The following is a 25,884-nucleotide window of genomic DNA, read 5'->3' on the forward strand; positions in this document are numbered from 1 at the left end:
AATTTTTTAATTACAAAATAGCATATTTATCAAAAAGTTTAGGTAATTGCCCTGGCTGGTGTGGCTCAGTGGCTTGAGTGTCATCTTGTGAACCAAAGGGTCATCAGTTCGATTCCCACTCAGGGCATATGCCTGGGTTGTGGGCTAGGTCCCCAGTGGGGGGCACATGAGAGGTAAACTACACATTGATGTTTCTCTCCCTCTCTTTCTCCTTCCCTTCCCCTCTGTCTAAAAATAAATAAATAAAATTATTTTTTTAAAAAAGTTTAACAATGAAGTGTGCAAAGTTTTAAGTTAAATTTCACTTTCACTGAACTGTGTGGAGGTAACTACTCTTGATTTGGTGATATCCATTCAGTCTTATTTTTATGTGCATGCGTAATAAAGCACACACATTTTTTTCACCTGGAGCAATGATATCATCATTTGCTTTTTGTTGAGATTTTATTTTTTCACTAAATAATATATTATTGGTACCCACCCCTGTGAATAGACACTGATCTACTTCATGCTTTTTAGAGTGCCATATTAAAAATCGTGCATAATTAATCTACTCTTCTACTGAAAACCATGTGGCTGTCTCAAATTTTTTATTGTAAGATCAAGGCAGCTGAGAACATCTCCAGACATTGTTTCTTTGGAGAACATTTTCATAGTATATTTTCAAAGAAGTGAAGCTGTCAGAATGGAGGTTTTCATGTTTTACATTGTTCAAAATATATTGAGATTATTTAGTCATCTGACATTTTAAAACCGTCTGCAGGTGTCACTGCTGTAAGTATTCCCCGAAGGTTGTGTGTACAACCCTAGATACACACAAACACATACATCTCAGGTCATTTTAGGTGTGTCGATAATATTTTACCAACCTGCTAATTTTCCAACAAAGTAGACGTTTAGATCTTTCATCAGATGACAGTGTCAAGCTCAAATTTAACAACTTTTTAAGGTTTTTTTATCCTTGTAAAGTAACTTGTTATTTATAAGCAAGTTATACTCCTTTTCTGTTTCAATAGTGAGCTAATTTTTATATACATGTAAGTTTTTAACAAAATTTAATGTAAAGAATTGATAATGTAAAGTTTTAAACTAAGGAACAGTAGAGGCTAAAGGAGAGCACTGTGTTATCACAGAGGTAGCCTTTGCAGAAAGTAGTTATTGTCTCTAGGGCTTCTTTACAGTGGTTATCTGTCCCTTATTTTTAGGAAGAGGCAGTGAAGTATTTAGGGATAAAGGACCATGATGTGTTCGACCAATGCATTTTCAAATGGTTGAGAAAAAGATACATACATATTTATTTATATAAAGAAATACGCATATGAAGAGAAAATGCAAACAGAACAATACTTTTGCAATAAAATAATCAGAGGGTATGTGGGTATTATTTGGATTATTCTTACAACATTTTTATGTACTTAAAAGTATTTCCAAATAACACCTTTAATAGAAGGAGAGACCAGAAACAGATCCATTTATAGCCCGTTGGTTTTCAACAAAGGTGCCTGGTTACCTTTGTTGAAAGGGTGCCTGGGTATCCTTTCCCTCCTTAGGGAAAGGATAGTCTTTTTTTAAAAAATGCTATGACAAATGGAAATCTCTATGAAAAACATGAATTTTGATCTTTTGCTGTACAAAAATTTAAACTAATATGAAATGGATCAGAGAACTAAGTATAGGGGCTAAAGCTAAAAAAGAAGAATATATAGAACAAAAATATATGTGATCTGGAGTTGGGTACTGACTGTTCAAATAAGACACAAAAAGCACAATTTAAGGAATGGATGCATTTGACTTCACTGAAATTAAAAATGTGTATATTTTAAAAGACACTGTTATAAAAATAAAAAGGCAAACCACATCCTGAAGAACACACTTGCAACATACATATCAATAAAGGACTCTTATCTAAAATGTTTAAGGAATTCTTACAACTCAATAATAAGACAAAATGAATGAAAGATGCAAGCAGTAAGATGTCTGTTTAATTAGAAATGATTAGAAATTTTGAAAACTGAAGAATGGAAGGTTAAATAAAATTAATATTGAATATGAAAAACATTTTTAAATCTTTTTGTGGAATTAAGCTTATTCCCTTCATGTTCAGAGGTACTTTTTTGAAATTACAATTTAGTATTGTGTGCTGTAATAGATTTATATATAGCATGCTATTAGGAAACTGAAAAGAATTTATGGATTTGGTGAGCTAATATACATTCTCTGTTTCCCGAGGGATTCCTTAAGGGGTACTGGGAGTAAATGGTTTAAGACTTGAACTGTTATGCCAGTTAATGATGCGACTTTTTATCTTTTTGTAAACAAGAGTTGAACGGTACATTTTGTGGAACTTTTACTAAACAGTCACTTTTTTTAAAAAGGACTTTATTTATTTATTTTTAGAGAGGGCGAAGGAAGGGAGAAAGAGAGGGAGAAAAACATCCCTGTGCGGTTGCCTCTCACACACCTCCAACTGGGGGGACCTGGCCCAAAACCCAGGCATGTGCCCTGACTGGGAATCGAACCAACGACCCTTTGATTTGCAGGCCAGCACTCAGTCCACTAAGCCACACAAGCCAGGGCAGCAGTCACTTTTTAAATTCCTTGGTTTGCTACCTACCTCACAGTTCCAGAAGTACTTATCAGAGATCCAAACATGGAGGGAGATGGAACTTTATACATACAACCACTCTTGTCCCATGTGGTCAGAGTACCTTCTTCAGTTTCAGAGAGGGGGATAAAGCATAAGTCTGTGCAGACTGTGCAGGTAATTTTGATTTGTTAAATTAATTGCTAGAAGTCGCACTGCAGGATGTTCCCCAGTTTATTTTAAACATGTAAACTCTTTAAATTTAGAAAAATTTTAAATTACTCTATTATTTCAAAATTAGAAGTTAACTTTCAGCTGATTAAAGTCAGCTGGCTTCCTACTTAGACGTGTTATCTCTTACTCTTATAATCACCTGCATGTTATGGTGTGGTGACTAAAGTGTGGGGAGTTTAGTAACGTTACCAAAATTACACGTCTAGAAAGCAGTGGAGCCAAAATTAGAATACGAGTTTGTCTGAACGCAAAACAAGGCGGTCTGGACTGGATCATTTTTCCAGCTTCTGATTCTATCTTTATTCTCTTTTATAGGAATTATTATGGAGAAAAAATCGGCATGTATTTCGTCTTTCTCGGATTTTACACAGAAATGCTGTTCCTTGCAGCTGTGGTTGGCTTAGCTTGTTTTATTTATGGCTTATTATCGATGCATACCACCACAAGCAGGTAAGTGCCGCTGAGTTGTTCAGCTAGAGAACATGTCTCGATCTCATGCTGGTTGAAACTGATGTTGTTATGTTTCCTGACATTTGTTTCAGAATGTTTCTTTCTGGCAGCACAGATAATTGATATTTCTGAAAAAGAAATATCAAAAAAGCAGCTGCCCCTCACCTGGCGCTTTATGGGAAATCTGTTTTTAATGATTAGTTCCAAAAATTCGGTTCCTCAAAGCATGAATTGATGTAGCATGAAATTGTTGCTGCGTTCCCCCTTTCTGCCATGAGTGAAGCTCTGTGAACAGTTGTTCTGATAAGAACAGCTTTATACTCTCACCAGACACACATCACTTTGAAAGTTACTTTGCTGTTCGCTCTGCAGCTCCGAGATCTGTGACCCTAAGATTGGAGGCCAGATTATCATGTGCCCACTCTGTGATTCGACATGTGATTATTGGAGACTAAATTCCACATGTTTGGCTTCAAAGGTGTGTATGTATTTGGGATTTCTTGGAATTTCTCTCCTTTCACATTGCATTTCCATCTAGTCTTTGTGATGTTCTTTTTGTTTTTACAGGTCTCCCATTTGTTTGATAATGAGTCAACAGTGTTTTTTGCAATATTCATGGGAATTTGGGGTGAGTACATAGTGCCGTAAAAATGACTTTCTCCATGTTCCAGGTTATATGGCCCATCTGTGTAACGGCAGCGGGGACTCTGGATCCTTGTGGCTAGCATCAGCACACTGCCGGAGTCCGCAGCAGTGGTCCTCAGTTCTAGGTTCAAGAAATGTCTCTCAGAATCATCTGCACATTTCCCTAAGAGTAAACCTAATTTCTGAAAATTTCATGAGTATTTGGCTCACACTGTCTCGCAGCTGTGGTAAAATGCAGGGTCAATAAGTGGTTAATTCAGGAGAGAATAACATAAATTTTGGGGACTAGAGGATATTGAGTCACGGATACAAAGTGGAATAAGAATAAAAAAGTTACAGAGGGTTACTAAGTTGGTGTAGAGTCTAAGTTCCCTGTGGCTGACTCCAGCGCCAGCTTCCAGTTCCGTGATAAAAATGTTCCGCATTAAGTGGAAGGGCCCTTAATTTGGGGAATGTTCCGGGATCTCATCTTTTTCATTCCACATGGGAAGTAGAAGTGTTATGAAGTTGCTCCCACCATCAGAGAGGAAGATGTTTTCTGCAAGAGTAACTCAGAGAGAGGAGTCCTGCAGACTTCTAAAACGTGTCCCAAAATTCAGGAAAAAAATAGTTTTTTTTTTCCTTACAGTTAAGAAAGAATCTTTAGCAAACACAAATATGTGCATTTAAAAACTGGGCAAAATACAAGGGTAGCTTGATCCAGGCAAAGAGACGACAAAATTCATTGGTGTGTGTGGGAGGCAGAGGGATGCCAAGGTGTCCGTCACTTCTGCCCGGCTGCCGTGGTCCAGAGAGAGCAGCCACTGGGGACACAGACTGTGGGAGGATGGGGGTCGGGGTTGGGGTGAGCAACCGGGGCAAGGGCGGGACAGCTGTGACTGGACAACAGTAAATTTAAAAGAAGAGAGGGCATCCCAGATTCAAAGAGAACAGAGGATAGAGAAATCTTACTAACAATTCCCCAGCAACCCTGAGTGTGGTAAGTTGATGTGTGGACTCTCTTTGTGATGTGGCAGCCATGTCCTGCCTCTATCATTCAGTGGAGTCAGAAGTGACTGATGGGCGCACAAGTTAAAATGCAGGTAGTCGTTTTCATTTGTTTCCACTGGCAGAGATGGTCCCCCGACACCAGCCCCGTGTTCCTCACAAACGGAGGAGCAGCCAGCCACCTGTGGAGCCCCCGGCAACACTAAGTGTTCTGAGGAGGTGCTGTCCTTAGTTTTTTCAGAAAAGTTTATTGTAGGAGTGAGTTGGTATAGTTTTGGTTTTAGAGGAATTTGGCCAAATTATATGAACACAGAACTTCCAGGATATTTGTTTTAGTACAAATATAACTAACAGTTAAGCAGAATCAAAGGATGAGTCGGCAGTGCAGGTGGAAAGAAACAACACTCGTCCAAGGGATTAAGACCTGGAAATAATGTATACCATGCTTTGTACTGAACGGTAAAAATGCTTTCTTAGAAAAATTGCTAGTTTATAATGAAAATATATACCCATCTTAGGAAGTTCAAGCACAACATTGAAACAGGGAAAAAATAATGTTAAAATTACCAGAAATAGAATTATTATTTTGGCCATGATTTTTAGAACCTTTTGCTCTCTCTGTGTTGACTTGTGTGTTCATATAACTTTCCATAAATAGTATAACATTATATATAGTTTAAGCTACTGCTTTATGAAACAAACAATGAATGATGGGACTCCGTTTGTAGTAGTGAATATGTATATGCTTGGTGTATGTGTGTGTATTTATGAATGGATAGAATTGCCTTGAATTGCCTTGTATTATCACCCTTTATCTAACCAGTTCTTTATTGTTAGATACTTAGGTCACCTTCACTCCCTCTCCCCAGTTTTATTGAGGTATAATTGTCATATAATATTTTAATAAAGTTTACAATGATTTTATCATAGGTATATATTGTGAAATGATTACTATAGTGATAATTACTATTAGTAGTTATCATTATTACCTCACATTGTTATAAGTTTTTCTTGTGATGAGAACATTTAAGATCCACTCTTTTTTTTTTAAAGATTTTTATTTATTTATTTTTAGAGAGGGAGGGAAGGAAGGGAGCTAGAGAGAGAGAAACATCAATGTGAAGTTGCTGGGGGTCATGGCCTGCAACCCAGGCATGTACCCTGCCTGGGAATCAAACCTGCAACACTTTGGTTCGCAGCCTGAGCTCAATCCACTGAGCTATGCCAGCCAGGCTGAGCTACGCCAGCCAGGCTAAGATCCACTCTTAATAACTGTCAAATACATAACACAGTATTTTTAACTATAGTCACCGTGCTGTACATTACATCCCCAGAACTTACTAATCTTACAAGTGGACATTTGTAACTTTTGATCACTTCACCAACTTCCCACCAACCCCCATCCACCACAGAACTGTCCTCTGTTTCTATTTCCATGAGTATTTTTTAAAGATTCCACATGTAAGTGAGACTCTGCAGTGTTTATCTTGCCCTGTATGACTTATCTCACTTAGCGCAGTACCCTCAAGGTCCACACATGTTGTCACAAATGGCAGGATTTTCTCTTTATGGCTGAAGAGTATTCCATGGTGTATGTAAACCACGGTTTCTTTATCCATTTAGCCACGGATGGACACCTAGGTTGTTTTCATGGCTTGACTATTGTAAATAATGTTGTAGTAAACAAAGAATATATATTTTAGAGAGAGAGAATGTTCTGTGGAATGGTTCTTACATTTTTCTTAAATTTTGCTAAGATACAGTGCTCACATGATTTCACTAAAAGAATGATTTCAGTAAAAGACTGATTTTGCAAACAAAATCTAGGTGCTAATAAAAGGTAAGTTTAAATATTCCTTCAGATTATCTTAATGAAGAGAATAATGAACCTGATTTTTTTCCTTCATGGACTGCTATCTGAGAAATTAACTTGAAAGTTTATATTAGTTATTTCAATGTTGTTACATAGTTATGTCATTATTAATCATTTTATAATTTTGTCCTCAAACAGTAATGATAGAAGAACCATCACATAACCAACTTGATATTGGCCAGGTGGCCCAGTTGACTGGAGAGTCATCCTGTACACCAGAAGCTGGCAGGTTGATTCCTGGTCAGGGCACATACCGAGCTTGTGGGTTCAGTCCCCGGTTGGGGAGTATATGGGAAGGAGCTGATTGATGTTTTTTTCACATCCATGTTTCTCTCTCTCTCTCTTTAAAATCAATAAACATACCCTCAGGTGAGGATTTTAAAAAATTACCTAAAAATAGGAGAAACTTACTTGATTTGGGCCAGTAAACACACAATGACTGCATTGTGCATACAGATGATGATGTATTACAGAATTGTACAGCTGAACACTATATAATTTTATTAACCAATGCCACCCCAATAAGTTCAATATAAATAAATAAAACTAGAGGAGAACCCGGTTAGTTTCTTATTGACTTTATTTCTCCATCTCTTGATCATATTTGTTGCTATCTATTTATTTCTCTACAGTCACACTGTTTTTGGAGTTTTGGAAACAGCGTCAAGCCAGACTGGAATATGAGTGGGACCTGGTGGACTTTGAAGAGGAACAGCAGCAACTTCAGCTGAGACCTGAATTTGAAGCCATGTGTAAACACAAGAAAATGAACCCAGTGACCAAGGTAGATTAGAAGAGCGCAGTGGGCAGCATGTCTCGATAGACACACTGCTGTGGTTGTCTCTCAAACGATGATGTGCATTTTAATTTGCCTTTAAAATATTCTCCAGTGTGTAAATCCTCCAAACGTCTTTACTTTTATGATATATTTCAACCACATACAGAGTAGATAGAAGACTTTAATGAATCTGAGTATGGACATGTCGCCCAGCTTCAGTGAATATTATTAACTCATGGGCAGTCTTCGTTTATTAATACACGTACTCCTCCCTGCCACTAAGTTGTTTTGAAATAAACCCAAGGCTATGGCTTTAAATATGTAGTATGTAAATATGTAGACATGAAAGGAAAGTTAATATGCAAAATTTAATTAGTATCATATTAAGATATTGGGCTTATGAATGTTCATTTTATTAGATCAAGTTTTATTCCACTTGTCCCTTTTTAATTGATTATAATGGGAAGATCACTGAACTGCCATCTGGGGTGAAAGTCTGTATTTTGGGATCTTTAACTGGCAAGCCAGCTATATGTTGACTGAGTAATTGGACTTTTTGGTACCTCAGTTTGTTTCATGTGAGAGTGGAAGGTAAACTTTGCCATCAAACACCAGACTCTTGATTGTATATTCTTAGAGTTTCTACATTTCCATAATCTGTAATCACTCCATTAATGGATGCTATTAAAGGGAGAATAGAATATGTCTCTAACATAGTCTCTTCGGTAGAATTTCCTACTTTGTTCAGGGCACTATTCTTGCAGTGTAATACTCAAAATTCTTTACACGGTTCAGGTATTTATTCAACATTTACTAAATTGCATTGAAACATTAAAAAAATTAGTAACTGTATAAAGGGGGAAAACAGCCAAGAAAATACATTAGCAACTTGGGGGAAATTAACAGTGTGAAATTGTGAAATTGTTTAAAAGAGATATTGTCATACTAATGACATTATGTGTATCTATTCATATTTCATGGGATAAAAAAAATGAAAGCAGGCCTATTGTCTTTGCCAAAAATAATTAGCATATAAACCACATGTACTGAATGATTACTTTTGAAAGTAGCTGATGAAATAGTATGTGTTGATTCACTGTAAATCATTCACTTAGCTGTAATGTTTTGAAATCAAGAGAGGTTTTTGGACTTACTTGTAGTGCTTCATTAGTGGCTTAGAACAACCAGAGCTTTCACATTTGAGCCCATACCAGAGATACACACATCCGTATGTGGACACTCACACATGTTCTCATGCCATATGCTCACACACACATTCTATACACACATCCACATGTACATAATCACATATATGCACACACCCCCGGTTTGATAGAGTTCTAGGACAGCCGGCTCTACCTGTTGACTTCTGTGTCCATTCAGTCTGCCTGAAAATCCACAAGATGTAAAACCTTGTATTTTATATAAAATTATATGATTGAGATTTATGCTCATAGATATTTTTTTACTGTCTGTCAGCTGGTATAATAACTATCTTCCATTAATGACTTAAAAAGCATAAAAATGGAAAAGCCGGGGCCCCTGACCTGTGTGGAAGAACATAATCCTATCAATATAAGAAGGTCTCCTATTTCATATCATGCAGAGCAATTACAGAGCAGTGTAATTCAACTCAGTTTAATTGAATTAGAACGAAATTATAACATCATTAAAGCGTATCTACTTAAGCAACTGCCCTCCTGCCTACCAGGCCCTGAATACCACTGTAATTCAACATTTGAGAAATAGCGTGTACCTGTTATGTCTCGTATCATGTGTAAAGTATCTCAACTGAGAGCCCTGAAGCTTTCTACCTGAAGGCAATGAACCTGCCAGAATGTAGCTTTCCATGAGCTGTAGTGGACTCTGGGAGGTTTCTACTTTAACTGGGCTTCGTGATTTTGACTGCTGCTTGGAGTCCCAACTCTGAGGGTAGATTTTGAATTTTGCTGTAATTTCTTCAAAACTACAGGAGTTGGAACCTTACATGCCTCTGTACAGTCGGATTCCATGGTACTTTTTGTCAGGAGCCACAGTGACGTTATGGGTGAGCATTTTCAAAAAACGTATCTCTTCGACGTGCAGTCACAGGAGGATTATCTCAACAGTCTTATCCTAAACGACTTGTGAGCCCCTTCTTTCCTTTCCCTCCCCACTCTTTTAATTTTGAATAGAACTCGTAGATAAAATAAACTGTAATTTACTTAATGGTCCATAATTGAACCTTGCAAGAACAGCTGGGGTGAGAGGGAGGGACCTGCTCTAAGAGCCTGTCCCTCTCCCGCTCCCAGCTCTTCAGGAATTGGGGGATGACTTGAAACCAGACCAGCTTAAACAATTTCTTTGCAGATTATTTGGTTAGTTTTTAAAAATCATTTATTTATCTTTATCTCCACTTAAAATATCTGCACAAAGAAGAAAAAAAAACCCTTATACCATTAAACTTTCATTATCTTGCTGAGGTAGATAGAAGAATGTCTACTTGAAGAATTTAATTATCATATCCCATTATGAGGGAGGCAGGTTTTCTCCGTGCCTTTTAACTAATAGATTCCTTGATCGCCATAATCTGTTTCCTGCCCTCTCTTGTCCAAACATGTGCCTTTTACAGTTGGACTTTAATTTTAGGAAAAGAACTATGTTAACCAGTGAGAGTTTAACATGTTGAAGTATAAAAAATTAGCAATTATATCGCCCTGGCTGGTGTAGCTCAGTGGATTGAGCGTGGGCCTGTGAACCAAAGCATCACTGGTTCAATCCCCAGTTAGGGCATATGCCTGGGTTGTAGGCCAGGTCCCCAGTAGTGAGGCGTGAGAGGTAACTACACATTGATGTTTCATTCCCTCTCTTTCTCCCTCCCTTCCCCTCTCTCTAAAAATAAAAATAAAATCTTTAAAAAAAATTAGCAATTATAAACAACAGCTTAGCCTTACCAGTCTGTATTGTCCTGCAATTTCTTATTTTAACATTACTTGTTAAATATATTGATGTTACTATTTTAAATATGCATTTCCTTAAATGACATAAAAATCATAAAGGAAAGAGGATAGAATAAATGGGGTAACAATCAGTTTCTCCTTGAGAAATATTCTGGAGTGTGGTCCCAGAAAGGTTTTCTGTCTTTTATTTCTAGTATGTATTCTATTAGATTCCGTTTCTCAACTTTCAGAATAAAGTTTCCCAGGCATTGACACAAAGCCATCCCTAGATTTTTGTGTCTTTGCCTGTGGGAAATATATAAACCTTATACCAGATCTATACGAATATCTAAACTATCAGGCCACTAGTGGCAATATTCTAAGGGGAAATACAATCTTTAAATGTATTTTTCTTGGGAAAGGAAGTCATCTTTACAGACAACATGTTTAACTACAATCAGGGCAGAGGTTGGCAAACATTTTTTTTATAAAGAGGCCAGATGTATTTTAGGCTTTGTGGGTCACCAACAATCTTCTGGCACATGATTGTCTTTATTTTTCTTTACAACCTTGAAAAATGTAAAACACATTCTCAGCTCCAAGGCCATGCCAAAACTGGTAAGGCCACAGGCAGGATTTGGCCTTCTCACTGGTTTCCTTAACTCTTGCGAGAGGACAGGCCATGAATGCTCTTCTGTTTCAGAGTCACCCAGCTGCTTCCTATACCTTGTCTCTGACTTGGGCCTTACCCATGTTTGTTTCCCACTGTCGGCAGTGAGAGAGACAGACTTGGTTTCCTTTCCATGTCAGAGCTGCTAAGCGTACTGGAATGAAGATAAAGAGAACCGTATGTTTCAGAAATGTATGCAGTGCAGAGCCGCAGGGACCAGAGTGACCAGTCCTGTCTTTTTCTTCTACAGATGTCTCTTGTCGTTGCGTGTATGGTAGCTGTGATTGTATACCGCCTGTCGGTCTTTGCTACCTTTTCCAGCTTCATGGAAAGTGACGCATCCTTAAAACATGTCAAAAGTTTCCTCACTCCTCAGATAACCACATCACTCACTGGATCCTGCTTGAACTTTATTGTCATCTTGATCTTGAATTTCTTTTATGAAAAGATATCTGTCTGGATTACAAAGATGGGTAAGCTGGCCAAATGATTAGTATGACTCTGAAACAGGTTCCTACCCGTGCTTATCCATTTTTGGGTCTTTGCCCGGAGTTGATTTTTAAAAGGCACATCTACAGGCAGTTTTGCCCTCTAGGTAGACCCAGTAGCCTGGTACTTCAGAATCCCCTCACTACTACATTCAGGCCAATACAGTGAAAGCTGGAGGAAGAACTAAAAAGAATTAGGACTCTATAGATCTTTTTTTGAGTATTCTTATCTTAATCCTCGATGATGGGATTAGTTGAATCCCAAGTAAAATTATTACTTTTCTCAAGCACAGATAATTTTTATTTCATGTGTATGGTGTTTAGAAGGTATTTGGTTTTGAAAACCATCATGACAAAAATAGATTAGCTCCTTAATAAATGTAAAATTTAGTGCCTCTCTTTTCAGTTGCAATGTCTTTGAATCTAGATTCATTTCTTGTTAAGATATTAAAAGGTGCCCTGAAGTCATGAAGGAAGGTAAAGAGGTCACAGGTGAAGTGGGAGGGTGAGCCAGGGAGAGAAGCACAGAGCAGAGTTGCTTCAGGTCTTGCCCCAGCGAGCTGGAAATAGATCAGAGACTCAGTTCAAGGCCTCAGCTTCTTCTCTGAGCACTCTCTCTCTCGGAGCCCCGCTCTGAATCTGCGTACTGGCATGCTCCCTGGGACCAGAAGAGCACATTTTCCACCCAGCAGTGAGCATTCAGAAGCAACTTTCATTAACTACCATCCTTCAATTTGGAGTTCTCTCAACTTGACTTCTGTTTTTCTGCTAGCAATAACAAAAACATCATAGCAGAAAACACCTAAGGGTGGAGTACTTAAAAAATGGTAGCTTTCTTTGATGAGAAAAATCACTTGTACGGTGGTACCTCAGTGCTCGTCGTTAATTGTTCCCGAGCTCATGATGAGTGCCAAGAGCGATGAGTACTGAGAACCAGACGATGAAGCATTTTCTCTGGCTGGGTGGCATCATGACTCCTAAGTTCTAGCAAGTGCGACAAGTCCCGAGCAAGCGCTGAGTGCTGAAACATGTTTTTCTTGTCAAAATGCAACGAGTATAGGGTTTGATGAGTTTGAAGCTGAGCACTGAAGTATGAGCATTCACTTTTGAGATTTTGTAATAATGCAGCTAAATTCCACTAAAATGGAGGTGTTACCTGTGTTTCTATAATAATGTGTGTTAGTATTTCAGTGTCACTGAAAATGATTTGGTTGGATTGGAGGTGATCAGCTCAGAAAAACGTGCTCTTTTACTCTTTTATGCCTCGTGATGCTTTACTGTGGTGTGAAGAGAACCTAATGATTTCTTATCTTTGGAACTCATTAAATGGTAGATCACGATAAAGAGAAGGAAAATGTGGGCTATTGCTACCACCATTTGTGTGACGTGGCTTTAAAAATTTACATAATTTAAAAATTCACAAGAGGAAAACACAGTTTGGTTTGGAAGCTATCCTCTGCCCTTGATATGTGTACTCTGTTTAAACCTCACTGAAATAGATGAGAGATCGGATATGTTTACAGGATGTCAGGTACTGTGGGGTGTAGGGGTGAGCATAGCACTCTTCAGTCTGATAGGGATGTGAATTTTGTATTCTGACTGTGACTCCAGGCATGCACTTTGCCCTGTGATAATGCTGCTTCCTGGGCTTCTCCAGTGGTTGGACTAACACGAAGTCTCTAGTAGAAAGCCTAGCACAGACCCATAGTTAACGTAATACTGGTCTAGGACAAGCAGAGTGGGAAACATTTCAACAGGCTCCCAGGAGAAAGTAACGAGATATCCGTTTGTCTCAGGGAGTAAAACATTTTGAGAAGAAACAGGAAAGCGCATTATTAAACCTGGGTGTTTTTTACTTCCCAGAAATTCCTCGAACTTACCAGGAGTATGAAAGCAGCCTGACCCTGAAAATGTTCCTGTTCCAGTTTGTAAACTTTTACTCGTCCTGCTTCTATGTGGCTTTCTTTAAAGGAAAGTTTGTGGGCTATCCTGGAAAGTACACGTATTTGTTTAGTGTGTGGAGAAGTGAAGAGGTAAGAACTCTCTTGAGAGGTGAGGTTTGTGGCCTCAACAGCTTGGTGTTAATACCTCCTTTGTGCCCAGCGCCAACTCAGGTTCACCCAAACTGCAGGAGAAGTATGTAAGACACTGACTCTGTCCACAGAGAATGTTGGTCTTGGAACCCTGTCATCCGAGAGACATTCCAGTTCCTTTTGGGCAGGAAGTCACTTTGTGCTTATTGTTTGTAGCAAAATATGAGCCTCGAGATGGAACACATGAGTTGTGTTCCAGAAGGCTCCCAGCAAAGGAAGAACAATACCTTTCTCTAAGCATAGCAGGAAGGGCTCCACCGTGGGTAAAAGGCCAGATCAGTGGTTTCCAAACCTGGCTGTGCATCCGAATCACATGGAGAAAATAACAACCTCCAGCCCTCACCCAGACACAAAGATGCAGAATTTTCTAAGAATGAGGTCTAGAAATCTCTTCTTAACACATTTCACAACTGACTCTGATGCGTCGAGCTGGGTCCTGGTCTGTGATCACACTTGGCCTGTTGAACTAACTACCCCTGGATATCCTGTCAGTATCCATTCCAACCCAAATCTGCAGACTCTGCTCTTCTGGTTGGGGGTTTCCTTTGTTGCAGAAGTCCCATCTTTCATCATTCACTTCCTTTTTTTCTCTTCTTGCTTCGGACTAGTGTGACCCTGGAGGCTGTCTAATAGAATTGACAACCCAGCTGACCATAATAATGACGGGGAAACAGATCTTTGGAAACGTCAAAGAAGCCATTTACCCGTAAGTATGACTTAGAAGTTTTTGCTCGATTTAAGTAACCATGAGGGATTTCCTCTGGAAGAAGATAAAACTCTTTGATTATCATGGTGCCTTTGTTAGCAAGTATTTAAATCAGTAAAAAAAAAGCCTTCACGTTTAATCAACATTCAAATGCATGAAGGACATACAGTAGGCTTTTAAATATGCATCTCTGTGGCTTGAGTGATGTTAAGGAAAAGGTAATTGTCCCCCTGTCCTGGGAAGATTCCGCTGGGATATATAAATATTTTATATTCTGTAGATTATTCGGCATGTTGCATATTCTCAAGATAACAAAATTAAACTCTGTAAAAGTATCCATTTTTCATGGACACATTTAGGCACAAAAGTGGGGCATGGATGAAATACTGATACATGAAAGGTTTGCTCTCTGTTCAAAAAGCACAGCGATAATGAAGACATAAAAAGAGAAAATTAAAATAACAGTTGATTTCAAATATAAGATGAAAATTCCCCTGGATAAAAAGACAAAGAATCATAAGCCTGCACTCATGCAAGGCTCCTAGTTAGGAAACGATAGTGTCAAGTTTGTGTAGCACATGCAGTATAAAGTGTGCTAAAAGTGCTCCGTTTAAACAGGTGACTGACCAGTTTAACTACAGTGTATGCAAAAGTAGGTTTACAAAACTGTTTTGCATACTCACAACTGTAACCCTACTTTTGCCCAGCCCTGTCTATTTTAAACCAGGGAATGTGTTCATTTTCTCTTGTTCATGAAAGAAGTTTCCCTCCCCCTTCGCTCCCATCCGTGCCCCACAGTTTCATAGTGCCCCTGGGGTTCTAGCTCATGTACTAACAAAGGAGGAACACAGACATCCTTTCAAATAGTTGATCACCACATCCCTAATATTGCCATAGGGAAATAACCCCAAACGGTTAAATGTTAAGTCCTGACTCTAGATTGAGAACCTGAGGGCAGAATAGAAGTATCCCCTGCACCAAACACAAGAGGGAGAATAAATATGCACAGAGAGGGAAAGAGACAAGGAAATAAAAGGTAAAAGGCAGTAAAATTAAGCCTACAAAGCAAAATCCTGAAACTTATGTTGAGATTTAATGCTACCAAGGCTGCTAACAAAATCAGTTTTTAGAAAGTGACCTCACTCTGGCTAGAAGATTCTGGCAAAGCCTGAAAACATAAAAGGAGGTGATACTGTCATTAAAAAGGATCAGGAAATAATTTGAATACAGATGTAAATGACATAAAAACAATGAATATAAAGAATAATCAAATATATATAAATGAAAAAGGGTACTTCCAATAAAGAGTATAGTCGACAGGATTAGTTACAGACTGAACAAAATTCACTGGAGAGTGAATTAGTGAACTGGGAAATAGCACTGAGAAACCTCCTTGTGAAGTGGCAGAGAGAGCACGGAACGAGATACAGTTAGAGGAGGCTATATTAACATCTTTCTGGAGAGAAAGAAATAGCTCTACTGTCAACAGATTTCTCTCTAAGTAGTATTAGATACAAATAACAGTAGAGCATTTTGAAGATTCTCAATGAAAAGAATGTTCACCTTAAATTGCTAGAACCAGTTTGCTATTATAAAATGTACAATTAAAGAAAGGCCTTTTTCAAAGATAAAAGAACTAACAGTTTATGTTCCTAGTCCTGAACTGCATTGGGAGAATACTGAACAATGTTCTTGGGCGAGAAGAGAATACAAAACTAGAGTGTGGGATGCGAGAAACATTGGTCAGTAGTAAAGTCGTTAGTTCCAGAAAAATGAAGTACTTTGGTATAAATCTAAAAAATATGGAGGACTCATATGCTGAAAACTGCAAAGCTTGATGAAAAGAATTAGATTGGAAGACTCAACATAGTAAAGGTGCCAGTTATCTCCCAAATTGATATATAGATTTGTTATTCCAATCAAAATAGCAAGATTTTGTAGATATAGATAAGCACATTCTAAAATGCATATAGAAGTCAAAGGCTATGCATACTTATGCATATTTATATTTATGCATATAAATAGCCAAAACATAAAGAAGAATAAAATTAGAGAAATTACACTACTCGATTTTAAAACTTACTATAAAACCACATTAGTGACAACAGTGGGTTTGGTGAAAGGATAGATATATAGACCAGTGGAACATGGTAGAGACTGCAGACATAAATCTACACAAATATGGCCACTTTATTTTGATAGAGTTGCAAAAACAGTCCACTGAACAGAAAACAGTTTTTAACTGGGGTGGAACAACTGGATGTCCATATGCAAAATAATGAAATTTGAAGTAAATCTTATACCTCATTCAAAAGTTAACTGAAAATAGATCATGATGATAAACCATTTTTTAAGAAAGCAACTAAGAGATTATGATAAAGTTGAAGATAACAGTTGCTGTGCGGGGATCTGGGAGTTTGTAATTGGAAAGAAACACGTAGAAGCCCTTCCGGGAGTCCTGGCCAAGCTCCCTTTCTTGAACTGGGCAGTCTCCTTTTCCTGGTGACTTTCAGTCCACGCATGTCCATCTGTTTGGCATCACATCAGAATTCTCGGGTGTTCGGTTACCTGTTCACCAGTCTCATCTCTTCGTGTTTTAGTTTCAGTATAAGCAGTATGTATGCAAGTGTGCTTTTAAACATTTGCTACAGTACTTTATCATCTTATTTGTTCATTTTTACCAATTTGAAGGGTATAAGTGGTATTTCATTTTAGTCTTATTTTACATTTCCCTGATGAAGAACATGAATGAGCATTTTATGGCCATGTGTATTTTCTCTTCAATGAATTGCGTGTTCATGTTTAACCATTTTTTACTTGTTTATCTTTCTAACTCATTTGTAGGAATACTTTATAACTTGTGGTTACTGTGTTTTTGTCTTGATGGTTATATGTGTCACAAATATTTTATACTATCAGAAGTTTTGTCTTTATCTTGTTTTAACAGCATCATTAGATCAGAGTTCCTCAACCTCAGCACTCATTTTGAGCCAGATAATTTTTTGTTGGGGGGGCTATCCTTTGCATTGTAAGACATTTAGCAAAATCCTTGGTCTCTACCCCTTAGATGCCAATAGATTACCTTCTTCCCAGTTGTGACAATCAAATATTTTTCCAGATATTGCCAGTGCACTCTTGTGGCTAAGTGACTCCCAGTGGGGAACCACCGCTATAGGGAGACAAAAATATATACTTTTAATATAATGAAGTGTATTAACCTTTTCTCTTATGGATTAGCATATTCTTATTTAATAAGTCCTTCCCTACCCCCAAGGTCAAAAAGATACTCTAATATACTTATTTCTTAATTTTTAACATCATTATCTTTCTTTTTTAAATTCTTAATGCATATGAAAAAGATTTTGTGATTGCTGTGAAGTTCAGATTTAATGTCTGACACGCACACATCTCTCCCTGCTTTTTCAATAACATGCCCTCTCTCAATGAGCCAGGCCCCTCTCCCTATCTCCCTGTACGTTCAAATGATGTGACCACCAGCTTACAACAAGTTTTTCTAGCAAACTGAAGTTCAGGCATTGACTAACAAAAGTAGAATATTTTATTCCTCTTGCAAGCTTCTAACATTTCTAAACCTAGATTGTTGACAAAATTTTGGCATGCTTCATGTTTTATTTTTTGGGGGGGGGCTCGTTTTGCTCTCTGATTTTATTTTGTTTGTTTCCAAGACTTAATATTATAGTGAGCTATTTTCTGCATCAATGAGGACAAGATAAAACTGATACTTAAAAATGAAAAACATTGTTAGCACTTATTGAGAAGTTCCTCTTCCCCGCTTTTCTGGTATCTATCTATACACTAGTGACGCCATATAACAAGGGCGCCAACTACTATTGCTCGGTCTTCACTCTGGTCCATGACTGGTCAGGCCCTGCACCAGTACTGCTCTCTCTTAATTCAGCGTTACAATAAATCGTGGTATCTGGTAGGGTAAGTTTTACCGTATTACTCTATAGAAATATCTTGGTTATCTATGTTTCTTGTCTTTCTGTGTAAATTTTAGAAACAACTTGTCAGACTTGGCATGAAAATAGTTTGTTTTTTGAATAAAATTACATTTGTTTCCATAACATTGAATTACAATAGTTTTAATAAAAACAGCTACCATTTTTATAATGCCAAATCTTTTAATTCATGAACATTTATTTTGAACTTTAATGACTTTGAGATTTAAGTTTCTACATATAGGTCATATCAATCTTCTGTCAAATCCAATTCTAAGTACTTTTCATTTTAATTGCTGTTATAAATGGTATCTTTTAAAAAATTAGGTTTTTAGCCCTGGCTGGTTGGGTTAATGGATTGAGAGCTGACCCGCAATCCAAGAGGTCTCTGCTTCAGTTCCTGGTCAGGACACACTCCTGGCTTCCCGGCCAGGCCCGTAGGGGGCGTGCTAGAGGCAATGTTTCTTTATATTGATGTTCCCCTCACTCTTTCCTTTCTTCTCTCTCTAAAAATAAATAAATAAAATCTTTTAAAAATAAAAATTATGTTTCTACATCTGTGTTTTATGAGTTTAAAGGAATGAAACATATTGATATACTCTACCAGTTAATTCTAATATTTTTTTGTTTAACTCCATCTCGATTTTCTGTTCAGACAGTTGAATCACATTGTTAATAATTATAGATAACACCTTCACTTCCGTTGTTTTACTTTTTCATCTTATTGTGCTGGCTGAGATCTCTAGTAGAGTCTTGAATGTGATCATATATACTCTTACTTTGTTCTTGGTTCTAAAGGAAATGCTTCTAACTTTCCCCCATTAAGGATGATGTTTTCCTCCAAATTTTGCTAGATGCCTTTGATCAGATTTAGGTAATTTCCTTCTATCTCTACCTTTCTATCATAAATAAGTACTTGAAATACTTGAGTAAGTATGTTTCTGTGCAGTGATTGACATGATTTTGTATTTTCTACTTAAATCTGTTGATATAGTTTATCACATTGTTTGGTTTTCTGATAAAATGGAAAAAAAAAACCTTTTGGTCCTTAAAGTAATCCAACATTATCATAATGTTTTGTTTTTTATATAATACAGAGTTTAGTTAGGTAATATTTTGTTTAGGATTATTGCATTTATTTTCATGTGTTAGATAAGCCTCTGCATTTTCCTTGTCATGCATTTTCTGTTGTAACCAATTTTTTACTTCCTTGAGTGTCCTTCTTAGTATCTTAACAACTTAAAGGTTAGTAAATTAAATAGAAAAAAACCATCCTCTAGAGAAGCTCTCCTCCACTTGTTCCATAACAGAACTATCTCTGAGTAAATATGTTTCCATTGGGAGAGTCCAAGTGTTGTTATATTTTCTTAATCAGACCAATAAAGAACTTTTGATCTTGTCTTGTATTATGAAAACAACACTATATTTTGATGTGGACTTGAGCTCCACTTGCTCTGTGGTCTTGTTGCTTTACCTCTCTTACTGCCAATTTCTAGATTTACCGCTCTGATTCTCTAACCCTTTTTAAAAACTATTTTATGTGTTTACTTTGATGACTTCCAACAGGTTGGTTCTAAATTGGTGGAGACGCCGAAAAGCTCGGACTAACTCTGAGAAGCTATATAGTCGATGGGAGCAGGACCATGACCTTGAAACTTTTGGATCTCTTGGGCTATTCTATGAATACTTAGAAACAGGTAATTTTTAACCACTTGTCTTGAAACATAGAGTGAGGCTGACTAAAATAAGTGTTTTTTTCAGCTCTTAGTATTTCTTTCTGCCTTGGACATAGTAGGTGTTCAATATCACTGGACAGTAGATGAAAAGATAGATGGATTAATATAGAAAAGATTGGCTCAATATTGACTTGACCCACCAAACAGAATGTAGAATGAAGTTTAGTTTCAAAACACTAATCTCACATATATTTTTCCTATCAATTGAGTGTTAATATTGAACAAAACAAAATAAGGACCACTTTCTAATAACTGACTCAAATTAACTTAAATAGCTCTTTCTCCTTTTGTTTGCCTCAGTGATAGCTCAGAGAGAGAATAAGTTGAGAAGCATTTTCAGCACAAAACATTTTAGTGTTTCCTTTATGTGATACTAAAAGGAAGAAGGCTAAAAGCAATCATTCCAGGGAAACCCAGAGCGAACACAATAAATCCATAAAATATTCCAAAGGTTGAACAGAGAAGAGATCTTGAGGTGAAATTTTAGGAGAGAGAAGGACGGCGACCACCTGTGCAGTCTCCTCGGAGTGTCTCCTTTGAGTGACGCTTCTCTGCTTCTGGGGTGAAATTAAGGAGGACAGTTTTTTGAACTTTTTCTTAAGGCCCATACAATCATGGCGGAATGAATGAGATGGCCTGAAATTGCTACTGATTCTCCACTGTAGTACACACATGTGATGCCGGGGTTGGAGAAGGTAAACTTAGGACAAACAGTAAGAAGTCTATTTTACCAATATATAGCTGGCTGTAAGATTAGGTAGTCCTTACTTTGTGGGGTGTTAAGGCTAATTTTTAATTATATAAGTTTTAAATGGATTTGTATATAAATGCATCGGAGAAATGGTCACTGAAATTAAAAAGATAAAATAAAAAAGTTTCATAAGATTGACTACCATTTATTGAGACACAACTAAATTAATTTATTCTGGATGTTTCACATACATCATCTCTCACCTTGAAACATTCTACAGAGTTGTCATTATTCACTGCATTTTATTGTAGAGAGTACTGAAATGTGGATAGGTTTATTTCCCATGAGTCACAAAGATTTTAGGTAAAGATCTAGAATTCGTACATGGAAAATTTAAACTGTTTATATATACTACTTCCTCTTAATTTATTACTTGAGTCAGTAGGGAAGGCAGGAAATGAGGTTATTTGTTCACTTGGTTTAGTAGATGACAAGGCTGATTTTTTATGAGAAAATTTTAAAAGAAAAGCTGAAATCCAGAAATACTCATGATCCACCTAAAAATAGAGAACAAGTAGATCCTTCCTTCCTTCAGTGGAAATCCCTTTCTGTACTTCTCTTGATTATTTTTGACTCGTGTGGGAAGCCCAGACTGCCAGTTGTGTGGATTTTTTTATTCCAAACATTGTTGGAGACAAAAAAACGTAAAAGGTGAGAGAAGACAGCTGACACAGGTGTTAAGTCTTTTTTTTTAAAGATTTTATTTATTTTTATTTTTAGAGAGGGGAAGGGAGGGAGAAAGACAGAGAGAGAGAAACATCAATGTGTGGTTGCTGGGGGTCATGGCCTGCAACCCAGGCATGTACCCTGACTGGGAATCGAACCTGCGATACTTTGGTTCGCAGCCTGAGCTCAATCCACTGAGCTATGCCAGCCAGGGCTCACAGGTGTTAAGTCTTAATGAGGAGAGTAAAACTGATTTAGAAAGATGTCAAGATATCCCAAAGGATTGGGACCTTAACAAATACTTTATCCCAGGAAATGTGTATTTCCTCTGCCCACGTATAATTTATGTATATTTCTGATGTTTTAGTAATTCACTTTCTGGTTTATTCTCAAATATATCTTGTTTTTCTCTGCCATTTTATCTATTAGCTTCTTCAAATCTTCAATAATGCATTCATTCATAAGGCTTATGGTTGAGTACTTTTATATACCCAGCACATGCTGGCTGTTGGAAGCATACAAATGAATCAGTCATTATCCCTGATCTCAGAAAGCACACAGATTAGCAAGACAGAAAAACTTGATTAACCCACCACTGTGGCAGGGCCAGTGTCAAGGCTAGACCAGCACAGACCTAAACATACACTATAATAAAAGACTATGCTTAACCTCCCCCTGTCTATTTTATACCTGCCATTTATGTTTCTTATTCCCTGTACCATTTCCTCCATTCTCCTCCCTCTCCCTCCCTGCTGATAACCCTGCATGTTATCTCTGAAATGGAGAAGCCAAAGAACTTACATGTATGACCCATGGCCATGAACTAAGGTGGGGGAATGATGGTGGGAGGGAGGATACAGGTTGGAGGGGGATGAAGGGGAGAAGCATGGGACAACTGTAATAGCATAATCAATAAAATATATTTAAAAAATAAAAGACTATGTTTTAAGAAGAGTATCTGATCTAACAAGAATAGATGCTTCTTTAGATAAGCAGATCTCAAAAGAAGCAGCAAGTATGGAACTGAGCCATGCACAGCCTGTTTCTCCTTCCTGTTTTAGCAAACAGCTAAGTCACTGCTTCTTACGGGGAGGAGAAGTGGGCAGTTGGAAAGAGACCTAGAGTGTTTTGCTGGTATAGATCCTCCCAAAATGCAGGAGTTGGGCAGAGTGTTCCCTCTTTTCCGCTCCATGATAATGAGTTGCAAATTTTTCTTTTCTCCCTGCAGTAATCCAGTTCGGATTTGTTACGTTATTTGTGGCCTCTTTTCCTTTGGCACCTCTTCTTGCTCTCTTGAATAATGTTATAGAGATCCGAGTGGATGCCTGGAAACTCACTACTCAGTACAGGAGACCTGTGGCTGCTAAAGCTCATAGCATAGGTGTTTGGCAAGACATTCTCTATGGAATGACTGTTATTTCTGTTGCAAGTAACGTAAGTGGACCTGTTTTGGTGGGTGACTGTATTTTGTTTTCTTGGGGATTGGGAGTTGTGCATGATGCTTAACTCAATCTCTATTTCTGGTGACTTCATCATGGTGACAGTCTAGAAAGATAAAACATTCCTAAACTTTTATGCACTAAACAACATAGAGAAATTTCTGAGTGGAAACTCTGAAAAACAAAGAAAAATTTAAGATCATCCACAAGGAAAGCCGTAGGATCACTCTCATTAAAATATCACAGTAGTTTCATAGCATATGACAAAGTAGACAGGAAACAAGATGGTGTAAAGATTTGAACAGTACAATTAAATCTTGATTATACATAAAGTTGTATACCACAAACAATATACAACATTTACCTGTTATGTCAATGGACCACTAAAAATAGAAATAAAAATAGATTCCTTGAAGCATAAATTTTATAATGCATGTTCACCTAAAATAATATTATGAAAATTAAAGTTGATAATAAAGTACCCAAAAAGAATAAATAAACATTTAACATTCATACTTCTAAGCCAACTTCATTATATAAAGAGGAAATTATTAAAAGGAAGACTTGTAGGAATCAGCTAAAATCACTGGTACAGAAAAGTTATAGCAGTAAATGCTTTTATTATTAAAAAGGAAACTAACTTAAGAAACTAAGGAAAAATGTAAGCTAATCAATAGAAAGTAGTAAGAATTAATAAAGATACAAACAGGAATAATCAAGTTAGAAAACAAACAAAAACAGTGTAATTGCTAAGTAAATCAAGAACTGGCTCAGCCCTGACTGGCATAGCTCAGTGGATTGAGCTCAGGCTGCGAACCAAAGTGTCGTAGGTTCGATTCCCAGTCAGGATACATGCCTGGGTTGCAGGCCATGACCCCCAGCAACCGCACACTGATGTTTCTCTCTCTCTCTCTTTCTCCCTCCCTTCCCTCTCTAAAAATAAATAAATACAAAATTTAAAAAAAAGAATTGTCTCATTGAAAAGACAAATAGAATAACCAAAACTCCCAAAAATCTCAAACAAAGAGTGATAAGGTATAGGTGAGAAAATTGAGAGACTGGTGTGTATTTCAGTAAGCTTTAAAATCTGTTTGAAATGACTCCTTTTTTAGAAAATAAGAACTGCCAAAATTTATTCAGTGATAGAAAAACTGAATAGACCAGTAGCTACAGAAGTAATATTAAAAAGTTTTTTAAAACCTACCACTAACCTGTAGGTATCAGAGCCAGGTGGTTTTAAATTGACTTACCTGATAACCTAAAGCAAACACATTGTTTATACGATTTGGAGCTTTGGAAAGGATGGGAAAATACCCTTCTTATGAAATCAAATACTGAAACTAATTGCACTGACCTGTGTGAAATTTACTAGCTCAGGGTCTTCTATCTCTCCATTCCCTCCCCACCAACCTCCTACACACATGCAGGCCCACACACTTGGTTCTAGCGTATGCAGTTGGTCCAGGCAAACGAATCTGGTTAAGGACAGTGGAGAATGAAACAATGAGAAATGTGGAAGTAGAGAGGTGTGGTAGAAAGATCTTGGTTTTTGGCAACAGATACACTCAGGTTCCATTTTCAACTTAGTCACTTTCTAGCTATGAAATCTTGGACTACTAGTCACATACTGTAAATGAGGTATTTCACGTTTTAGGCCAAAGACTCATATAATAACATGATTAATAATAGCATTTTGATAATTTTGCATCCATGTAGCACAAGGAACTGAGCAATACAAATCAGGCATTTTTTCAGACTAGATTGTTAGCTCATGATTTCCCTGTCGTTTTATCCTTTGTAGGCTTTTATTGTGGCATTTACATCGGACATCATTCCTCGTTTAGTTTACTACTATGCCTATTCAACCAACTCCAATGAGCCCTTGAAAGGCTACATCAATAACAGCCTGTCGATATACCTGATAGATGATTTACCAAACCGCACTGCACCTTTGGAACGAGGAGCCTTCACCACTTGCAGGTTTCCTCTTGTTTTCTTAGGCTTTAATTTTGCCCTTTGAATGTATTTCTTTTGTTCTTTATTTCCTTCATGCCGTACAATGTAAAGGATTTACTTTGGGCAGTACAAATCCTAGATAAATAAAGTACATCAGTTCTGGAATTCACACGTTGTAATATTGTGATTTGGAAACATAGAATGTCCCAAAGTAAGAGAATATTATGGGTAAAGATAACACCGATTTTGAGTTATCTTTTATTTTCTATTTATTGGAAATATTTCTCAGCAACAAATGCCCCCAAATTGTGATATCTATAGACCATACAATATAATTGTATTATATATGCATTTAATCTACTTGAACTTAATTATATATCTTGAAAAAAGAATGAAAAAGAAATAAAAATATGATCAGTTCACCATCCTCTCACTTAAATGGTTTCATGCAGTGAGTGTGAAATCGGATTTGTAAACCTACTTTTCCCCACTTAGTGTCTCATGTCTCTGAAGATTGTTTTCCTCTAGGATTTAAAGATTTTATATTCATGTCAAATCTGTATATAGTATGTATATACTTATGTTTTATTAGGAAGGAAGGGAGGGAGGGAGGGAGGAAAGGAAGGAAAGGAAGGAAGGAAGGAAGGAAGGAAGGATATCAAGGCCCCTTAACTTAAATCTTGAACCAATGGTTTCATATCCTGGATGCCAAAAAAGAAACTGCAGAATGTTGCAGTACAGGCAGACAGAAGCATTGCCATGGTTCATATTTGCATCTAGAGGAATCATGGCATAGCCTTTAAGAGTATGGTCACTTGTATCATATTTCTCGATGTCATCGCTGGACTAAAACTTTGAAGAATATCAATCTCTAGTAGCTCTGTAGAACACAATGAGCTCACAAAGCCGAGCACTAAGAACACTTAGGATAGTAAGGATACCAGTAGA

The 25,884-nt window shown here is 37.3% G+C and overlaps 1 protein-coding gene across 4 annotated transcripts in view; it reads left to right on the plus strand.

The window, feature by feature from the left end:
- The window catches only part of ANO5 (anoctamin 5), a 75,688-nt gene that overhangs the window by 44,528 nt on the left and 5,276 nt on the right, over positions 1–25,884 (plus strand). For all 4 annotated transcript variants that reach the window (XM_036029144.1, XM_036029145.1, XM_028516553.2 and 1 more), the window contains exons 10-20: positions 3,134–3,268; positions 3,641–3,746; positions 3,836–3,896; positions 7,406–7,557; positions 9,524–9,598; positions 11,390–11,612; positions 13,491–13,660; positions 14,329–14,426; positions 19,955–20,085; positions 22,770–22,975; positions 24,782–24,960. In XM_036029144.1, coding sequence (XP_035885037.1) covers positions 3,134–3,268; positions 3,641–3,746; positions 3,836–3,896; positions 7,406–7,557; positions 9,524–9,598; positions 11,390–11,612; positions 13,491–13,660; positions 14,329–14,426; positions 19,955–20,085; positions 22,770–22,975; positions 24,782–24,960 — 1,536 coding nt within the window. The remainder of the gene's footprint in view (positions 1–3,133; positions 3,269–3,640; positions 3,747–3,835; positions 3,897–7,405; positions 7,558–9,523; positions 9,599–11,389; positions 11,613–13,490; positions 13,661–14,328; positions 14,427–19,954; positions 20,086–22,769; positions 22,976–24,781; positions 24,961–25,884) is intronic.

This window comes from Phyllostomus discolor, chromosome 6 (assembly GCF_004126475.2).
Source record: "Phyllostomus discolor isolate MPI-MPIP mPhyDis1 chromosome 6, mPhyDis1.pri.v3, whole genome shotgun sequence".
Classification (NCBI taxonomy): Eukaryota; Metazoa; Chordata; class Mammalia; order Chiroptera; family Phyllostomidae; genus Phyllostomus; species Phyllostomus discolor.